This window comes from Apaloderma vittatum, unplaced genomic scaffold, assembly GCF_000703405.1.
Source record: "Apaloderma vittatum isolate BGI_N311 unplaced genomic scaffold, ASM70340v1 scaffold12260, whole genome shotgun sequence".
Classification (NCBI taxonomy): Eukaryota; Metazoa; Chordata; class Aves; order Trogoniformes; family Trogonidae; genus Apaloderma; species Apaloderma vittatum.
The window spans coordinates 23,080-32,266 of record NW_009695079.1 but is presented as its reverse complement, the minus strand read 5'-3'; the positions used below and the strand labels follow the sequence as shown (position 1 = coordinate 32,266).

At 43.7% G+C, this 9,187-nt stretch overlaps 1 protein-coding gene across 1 annotated transcript; it reads left to right on the top strand.

Annotated features, from left to right (window-relative positions):
* Window positions 1-4,584: 4,584 nt before the first annotated feature.
* On the top strand, window positions 4,585-8,939 carry LOC104274309 (glutamate receptor ionotropic, NMDA 3A-like). The gene is made up of 3 exons (XM_009869908.1): window positions 4,585-4,628; window positions 5,372-5,445; window positions 8,368-8,939. Exons 1-3 carry the CDS (start codon window positions 4,602-4,604, stop codon window positions 8,702-8,704), a joined length of 438 nt encoding a protein of 145 aa, XP_009868210.1. The 5' UTR covers window positions 4,585-4,601; the 3' UTR covers window positions 8,705-8,939.
* The last annotated feature ends 248 nt before the right edge of the window (window positions 8,940-9,187 follow it).

The following is a 9,187-nucleotide window of genomic DNA, read 5'->3' as shown; positions in this document are numbered from 1 at the left end:
ATACCCACAGAACTCCTTAGAGGCTCCTGATTAGTCAAAGCTGGACCACAGGCATATTTGGTGGCTTATTCACTGCTCCCAGTACAACCAGGGAGAGGGAAGCATCTACAGTCTCTTGTAGTAAGGAGCAAAGCAGGAGTTTTGCCCATGAAATCCAATAATGAAGTCACCAAGTGCTGGTTTTTTGTCTCTTCTCCTCCCTTCAAAGAGAATGCAAATATCAAACTCTTTTCTCTCAGGGTCCAAAGAAAATTTCTATAGCTACAGAGGAGACAGCAGGAAATTATTAGGTAGCAGTTGCAGATCTGGGCTGATAAACTGGAAAAGTCTCTCCAAGGATGTATTAAAAAAGCACATACCTCTACTTCTATTCTTGTATTTGCTGGTTTTCAGAAACTGCCAGTTTCCAAATTTGCAAGTGGCAAATAACTGAGAGGCTGTTGCCAGTGTAGTGCTTAGCACATATTAGCAGTAATCATCTCAGGATTGACTATCATTGCTTTATTGCTTCAGAAACACCACACGGGCATAATTCAGTTCCTTCTCCTAAAATGCAGGGAGCCACCTCCGGAATTTATGATAACAAAGTTGGAACAATTTTTATTCTAGGTTAATAGAGAGTACAACACATTATGGGCTTCTATTCCTTAAAAAAAAAAAAAAAAAGGAATGAAAAGAAAATAAGATATTTCAGTAGAGAAAGTAGTCAGTTGGTTTTCTGTTGCCTTCAGAGACCTAACACACGTACTTGACCCTACCACGTTAGCAGAGAGGAAAGCAATGATACAGACAACCCAGTTTATTGCCCTTCTTTCAAAACATATTCTATATATGCACCTTCAAATACATAGACAAACTACAAAATTAGTAAAGCTTGTTGTTCTGTTACCAGTCAGCATGGAGCTATGAAAATGAGAGGTACCTCTGTTAGATAGGTTCCTTTATTATTTAACATGTGTGTGTCTACAGTAATTATGAACAGCCTTCTTACAATCATGTGTGCTGATACTGCTATGAATAATCACTCCGTACACTGTAAGACACAATGTACTAATTATTTCTTCCCTACATTGTTTCTCCACTTAATTTAGCCTCAGAAATTTCCCTCTACCGTGCACCTTTACCAGGCAGCGTTTTCAATGCATCCTCTTCTTTATTGCTAGATAAAATATTATTAATGTTTTGTTTTGGCATTTCCTTTCCTAGGAAAAGATGTCTTGTTTGGGACGATTTCAGGAGCTATCCATTACAGGTGAAAAATGTATCTGAGGTGCCAGTGCTAGGATTTCTTTTACCTGTTTCCAGGGAAGGCAGAAAAATATTCTGCAGAGCTGACAGGACAGTGAGCCAGACCCTCATCAGCATAAATCAGAGCAGCTTTACGGCAGACAAGGGAGTTATTTTTCATGCGAGGAGCTGCCCAGGTGTTCTCTCTGCAGCACCACTGGGGTGGCATCACAGACACTGACTCCAGGCTGGAGAAGACAGCTCAGGAATGCAGGAATCCAGGAATCCCCACTGCCACCATGTCTGGTTGTTATTATTTTGAATGGCTGGGGTTTTATCGTGTTGCTCTAAACCTCGTTCCTGTTCTCGAAGAAATACAAATGCTTCATACTGTACAGCAACCTAACACAAGCAGATCAGGCCTTCTTACAGATTTCCCCTGCCTTTGGGGACTTCTGCATTGCTTCTCAAGTAGCTGAGCAGAAGGACCTTCACCCAGCTGATGCACAGGTTTTATGGCAAAGCCCACCCCATAGGCTGTTACTCTGCATGACTGCAAACAGCAGCAGCCTGGGAGCATATATATACATACATATATATATGTACATATATATGCGTGTTCTTCAGATGACTGAGTACATCTGTTCCTTTTTAATTACTCTCTCATTCAACATCTCTAAGTTGTTTCATGCTTGCCCTTTAACATCGTTTTTGTGAAGCAAGTGATTTGCATTCATACTTCTTGGAGAATTAGCAAAAGCACATTTAGCCAGTGTGCTGGTCTAGCACAGACAGCAGTGCTTTTGCTTCTTATATATGCTGAATGAAGTCTTGTCTGTAAAGACCTCTTAGAAAAAGATCAAACATGGGGTCTCATTCTGCTTTTGTGCTACACGGGGTAGTAGTTGGGGTTTGCTGCTCCTTAAAAGAAACAGGCGAGGTAACATAGCCCTCCAGTCCAACACTTTGGTTTTTGAGTGGTTTGAATTGTTACCACCTGTGACTTTTGTGTCACCCTCATGGAAGGACAAAGTAGGGGACAACAGGCTCTTGCCACCAAGAAATTCTGGTGCTGACAGAGCAGTTCTGCATTTAGGTTGAACTGATGCTTCATAAAACCCTGACACCAAGACTCTGACATACTTCTATCTCAGAACCAATCTATTGTTGTTTTCTACTTTCCAGGCTGCAGTAAGTTTCTTTAGAAATTGCCTTTACACCCCCGTTACACACTTCAACACCCTTGAAGTGTTTATTCACTGGTAGAAAAATTCTCTTCCCAGAAATTCTCCTTGGTGCACTTTGGGGCAAGCGGGTTGGTTTTGGCAAAGAATTCTCGAAGTAAGAGTTCATTGCCAGTGCCACATGCAAAAGTTCTCACTCTGCAAGATTGCTGAAGCTCTGTTCTTGTTAAAAATCTGTGATATGCTATTTCGTAGGGTTGTGTTTTAAAGAACAGAAATCAAGTACGAAAACCAGAAGACAGAAATACTGCTCATAATTGCCCAACAAAAAGTACACTAAGGAGCTACCGAGCCTTCAGTTTCAATGGACTCATCACTGGTCAAGTCTTTGGCTTAAAGCGACCTCAGAACAAGTTTTTTCCGACATTCTGTGATTTATCTGTCACTAAATCCAGTCTCTTTGCTGGAATACACAGCTATAGTCATAACAAAACACAATCACCACCACCACCCAGGCACCAAACTAACAACAAACTGAAGGAACACACGGGTCAGTTATTGAGGGAGATGGCATCACAGGTACCATCTTCTGACAGATGACACTAACCAAGCCATTTTCTGCTCCTTTTTTAATGACATGGTGAGTAGCATTCTGTAATAGAAAGGCACCTCGAGTGCTGTGTCCAGTTTTGGACACACCGCAGGAGAGACACTGAGGTGCTGGAGAGGGCACAGAGTTGGGCTGCCAAGCTGGGAAAGGGCTTAGAACACGAGTTGTATGAGGAAAGGCTGAGGGATCTGGGGTTGTTTACCCTAGAGAAGGGAAGATTGAGGGAAGACCTCATCACTTTCTAAACTACCTGAAGGGAGGTTGTAGCGAGGTGGGAGCTGGTCTGTTCTCCCTAGTGGAGAGTGATAGGATGAGGGGAAATGGATTTAAATTGCACCAGGGCAGGTTCAGGTTGGATATTAGGAAGAATTTCTTTACTGAGAGGGCTGTCAGCCATTGGAACAGGCTGCCCAGGGAGGGGGTTCAGTCCCTGTCCCTGGATGGGTTGAAGAGACAGGTGGATGTTGCACTGGGGGACACAGTTTAGTAGGTTGATAGTACTGGAACAAAGGCTGAACTCGATGATCTTGAAGGTCTCTTCCAGCTGAAACTGTTCTATGATTCCATGATTCTGTAAGTAGAACTTGCATTCTTGAAGATATTTCTACAGTAGTCTGTGGGCAGTAGTTATTAGCAAGGGATTTCAGTTATTGATAAACTGAGTTATGGAGACACGAGAATGAAAGTACTAAGATTATACACAACATGCCTAACCTGACCCACCCATTGGGTTTTTGTAATACAGATTGCTGCTGTGCATCCTTAGTTGGTCTTCAGACACGATTAATGCCAACAAGAGACTCAAATTAATTAACGGCTTCCTACTCTACATGAAAAGGGTGGGTTAGCAGAACAAGGGGAGAGTGTTCCTGTTTTTCACAGTTGCAGCTGAAGTTCCTAGCAAATACAGTTTCTGTCCTGTTAGTGTAGGGAGTGGAGATGTGCTGTGTTTGTGCTACTACTTCAAAACATTTTCTCCAAGACTTTCCATCAAGGGTAAAAGCACAAAAAGGGGAAACTAGTGATCAATTCCTAGAAAATATGAAGAGTCAGTCTTAGCTCCTTGCTGATGAAGGACTTACTCCACAGTTCATTGACTGTATTCTGCTGGGCGGTATTTGCTTTTACCAATGCAGAGACACCACAAATACTGGATTCTCATGTATGTTCAACACTTTATCTCATCAGGGAAGTGGCGTGAGGAAAAAAATTCCCTGGGCTTTGGCTGATTCTCATTTCTATGAAAGGTCCCTTTCTCTGATTGAACACTGAGCTTCATCAGTACAGAAAGGCTTTGTTGTGAGCAGCACCCAGATCATTCTGCAGCATTTCACCACTCTGTATCCAGTTAGAGCGCGTTTCCAAATGGGAAAAAAGAAGCATCTGTTAAAATACACTAACAGCCTACTTCATTTGAACTCCCCTGTTGATTTTATTCACAGACACTGCAAATGGGCATCAAGCACTTTTCTGGGCTCTTCGTGATGTTGTGCATTGGGTTTGGCTTGTCCATTCTCACTACCATTGGGGAACACATCGTGTACAGACTGGTCCTGCCACGAATCAGGAAGAAATCCAGGATGAAGTACTGGCTTCATACAAGTCAGGTAAGTATTTAGAGGAAACCCTGTGAAAGTCATGAGGTTGACTGAGAACGTCTGGACAAGAACATGGGGTAGAAGGCATTTGAAGTGTGGCAGCAGCTTCTGGAATTTTAAGAGACTTACTTAGTGATGAAATGAGAAGCACAGAGGAAACAGTTCAAATATTCACAATTGCCAAGCCTCCAGAAGGGACCTTTCCATTTGCACTTGTAACCTCTTGATTCCTGTGTTGGTGTTACCAGTGTTACTGCCTTGAACTGGGTGACCAGAGCATTTATCTCTGTTACAGGTTCACAAACTTCTGATGCATGCAGGAGGTGCTGAGTAACTTCCCTATTCTAGGGAAAACAATGGAAGAAAATTGCTGTAGGTATTTGCTTTAAAGGAACAGGTTATTACTGTGCAGCAAAAGGCACAAAAAGGAAGAGCTTCTATTGCCTTAAAGCACCACAGTGAAAGAGATGTGTTAGAAAATAATGACTTTTGCGAAGATCCACTTTTTCCTGAGGAATTCCAACACCAAGGATTGTTTGTAAACTGTTCATCAACCTTTCATATCATCCTTTCTTGGGAAACTGTAGGAAAATAAATCTGTTGTAATGACAAAGCACAGACATTGCTTGTATCCTTGAATGTGCAAAATAATTTATGCTCAGGCCCATAACACAAAGCCCAATTTGTTTACCTATTTATGGAGCTATTCTCAGTCTTGCTTTTACTAATTTATTTTCTTCATTTCCCTCTAGAGATTACATCGTGCTCTGAACAGTTCATTTATTGAGGACAAATGCCAGCCCAAGACAAAACGAGTAGAAAAGAGGTAGGAGGTTTTGCATGTCTTAAAACACAAACTACAAAAATTACTTTGAAATTAGATGTGTTGTGTCTGGATATCTACTTATGGATGTAATACAATCCAAAGATAACAGAACCAAAAAAAAAACAAACCCAAGATAGAAGTGACAAGGAAAGTAGGCAAAAATTAATTGTTTCTAATAGAAAGTATTAAATCTATATTTTTTTATTTTCATGTTTTCACATACCCCATTCTAAAGATGGGCTTTGCGGTTTAAATCCACTGCCCTTGCTTACAGGTGATTAATTACTGACACGCTAAAGCACTGACAGATGACCAGGATCCTATGAGACAGCTTCACAGTGAATGAGAGGTCAGGCAGTACATGTGTTAGAAACTTTTTCAGCTTTCTTGGTTTTTCATAATGAGAAATAAGAAAGCTGAGATGCAGTCCTTTCAGAAACCTTTGTCTCAAAGGTCTCCTGTTGGAGAAAAAGAGTAGGTAACAACCTTGCCTTGTTTTCATAGCCTGCATCTTCTGAAGAGGAGGCAATCTTAGCTGTAGCTACCAGGGGCACAGGGCATTTTCTTTAAAACTGTACACTTGCTCACTATTTGAGCACTTTTTAAAGACACAAGCAGCAATTTTGTTTTTCTGCAGATCACTTCAGACACAGACTAGGAAATAAATATTTTCCAGGCTGTTGCCCGGATATTTGGCATGACAGAAACCCAAATATGTAAATATATGTTGTGTTTAGTTTGTCATCCCTGCGCTAATGGCAGCAAATATAAGTAAACATCTATAAGCTTCCGGACTGCCTACATACAAACAAGTAGGCATTCTATGATTCTATGGTCTGAGCTGCAGTTTGCACAGAGTTACGGTGAATTTAACTCAAGACACCTGGTGATACAGTGTCCAGCTTGTCATGAACCACGGGCTCTCAAATCAATTGTGACAGGACACTTGCTTTTATTCCCGCTGGGTACTGTGGAATTATTAAAAGCATCAAGACACAGATAAGAGGTGGAAAGAATTTGCATTATGCTGCTGCTGTTTTCCTCAGGGAAGAAAATCCATTATTTTTTCAGAACATAACTTTCCAAAATGTAGGAGAGCTGGTCAGCATCAGTAGCCAAATTGTAAAGGGTTTTATTTACTAGATGACACTTGGGTGTTAGCTGTAGACTCTGGCCTTTGATGACACCACCTGGCCAGCCCCACAGACAGAAGCCCCACTGCCAGCAGCAGCAGCAGCGTCAGGTACTAACACTGCATCCGAAAGCCGTGTTGTGATTTGGAAAATAAAAGAGTATCAGAACTTGTGGATTGATGATGCCACTCTGGAATATGTGTAAAACAAAGGGCTGAAGCTTCTCCCAGACACGTACTTCTGCTCCCAGGAAAGCTGCCCACACTGGCTGCCGAGGAGCCTGGGCTCTGAAGAGCCACGCAGCAGGGAGACACTTTGGGCACCGCAGCCCCGTGGCAGTGGTTCTGCTCCTCACTAGGTGCCTTTTTTGTCTAGGCTGCTGTGGAGACGCAGCACAGTGGCTGCCTGCTCTTGGCCCTGGAAATCCTTTTGCTGGTTTCTACTTGCCCAGGCTCCTCCTATTCCCTGTCTGAAACATGCTTAGGAGGTTCTCATTTACTTCTCCCTCTTCAGGGAATTAACGTAATTCCATCGCAAAACACACATCCTGCTAAGTGCAAGGCTGGAGATTCTTCCAGTGTTTTATCTTGAAGTATGAGAAATGTGCTGATCTGCACAAAAATAAACAACCCTACATCCTTTTCTGGGGTTCTCCGAGTCCTCCGGAGCACGACCCAGGATGGGGCTGCTGCTCCCCTCCTTCCTCTCTGCCATCCTGTCTTTGTGTACACACTCCTGACTGTCACCTCCATTTCCCAACTTCCTTCTCTGCCGGCAGGTGAGAAGAATACCCACTCCTGTAACCAACTGCTTCCAGCAATCCCAATCCTAAAGCATTAATTCTCTTCCTTGACCGGCCAATTGTCAGCCCACGCTAACAGGCGTTTTGTCCAAGGACGCCCATAGAACACCCCTATTGTGGAGCAGTTTTAAGAGCAACTGCCTCAGAGGTTCAACCTCTGTGCGTTCATTATAAAATGAACGCACACGGATCTATCCAAAAAGGTGAAGCAGGTAGGAGAGCCAAGCTCCACTGCCACTCTAGCAAACTCTGGTTTCTCACGTTCCAGCTGGAGAGCAGAGGGCACAGGTGCTCCTGGGATCAGAAGGAAACCCTGGGAAATGCCCTGATTTGGGAGGGCTGAGAGCGAAGTTCCCAAGAAAGAGGGAAAAGATTCTCTGGAATCAGAGTGGTTTTGAAAGATTCTTCCACAGGGACGCACTGAAGCACTTTTAAAATTTTCCAGATGGGAATTTCTCTCACAGCACAAAAACTCCAAATTCTATTTATTCTCTTAGGAAACTCACATCTGTACTTGCAAGGTTTCGATCCACAGCATCTTTGTGTCCATCTCCCAAAGCGTAAGCAGCTGCTCAAGAAGACTCCAAAGAACACCCCTTCCCCTTCATCTGCCCACATCACCCCTTTTTTTCCTCCACGAGAGGAACACACCGACCAACTTAGGACACTGCAGCCACAACAGCTTTCAGAAAGCAGAGCAGGAGGGCTGGTGTTTTCCTGAGCTGGAAGGACTGCAGGTTCACAGCTAACCAAAAAATGTTTGGGGGAAGATGAATTTTAGGATTCTGTTCTAGTGACTGCTATGGCTTAGTCAAAAACAATTCGGCCATTTACGTTAACGATCTGTGCTTCTCAAGAAAATTAATTCCACGGATAAAGGAATAATACTTCTATGTAATTTGTGCCAGTAGAACGGCTCACAGGGGAAGGCTGGACACACACAGGAGCAGGCTCTGGTTTCGTGTTAACTCTCACGTCTCTTTTCAGGTCCCACGTAGGGAACAGCCAGCACGTGGTGTGGAACACAGCCAGCCTGGGCAACTGTCACCAGAAAAAGTACATGTGCACAGATGAAGGGCACAGCGAGGTGGCGATTCAGCAGCACCAGGACATCCCACTGCCACAGGTGAGGAAGGAAACTCGGGCTTCTCTGACCACCAACGGCAAAGCGGAGTCCCTCAGTATTTCCAGAGCCTCCGTGATGCAGGAGCTGACGGAGCTGGAGAAGCAGATTGAAATCATCAAGCAGGAGCTGCAGCTCGCCATGGACAGGAAATCAGAGCTGGAGGAGTACCAGAGGACAAACAGGACTGCAGAGCCCTAGCTGGCACACCCAGGCCCTTCCCCTTCTCTTCCTTTCTCCCCTGCCTCTGTAGAATTTCTAACACACTTTTGTAATGCCAGGAAGAGGTGCGAAAGTAAAGCAGGCGGTGTGCTCTTCACGAGAGCAGAGCTGCAGCAGCCCACAGCCACTGCCACCTTCCCCAGTCCTCCTCCTCTCATAACCAGTTTCTCACTCTCCTGGCAAACATCAGCCATGCCCAAGGGACTGGGGAAACACAGAGCATCCAGCGAGAGTTCCCAGCTCCTCCTCTTGGCAGTACAGCAAGGTTCCCACTTTTTTTAGCCCTTTCTGTGCATTAACTCAAAAAAAAAATGGGGATAAAATATGTATATATATATATATATTTAAACTGCTCATCAGAAGCATGTTCCTTGTGGTTATGTTTTTGCTGTGGTATCTATGGGTCTGGTCTCTGTTAATATAAGGCTCCTGACGATTGCCTCGTCACACCAGGTGGTAGTT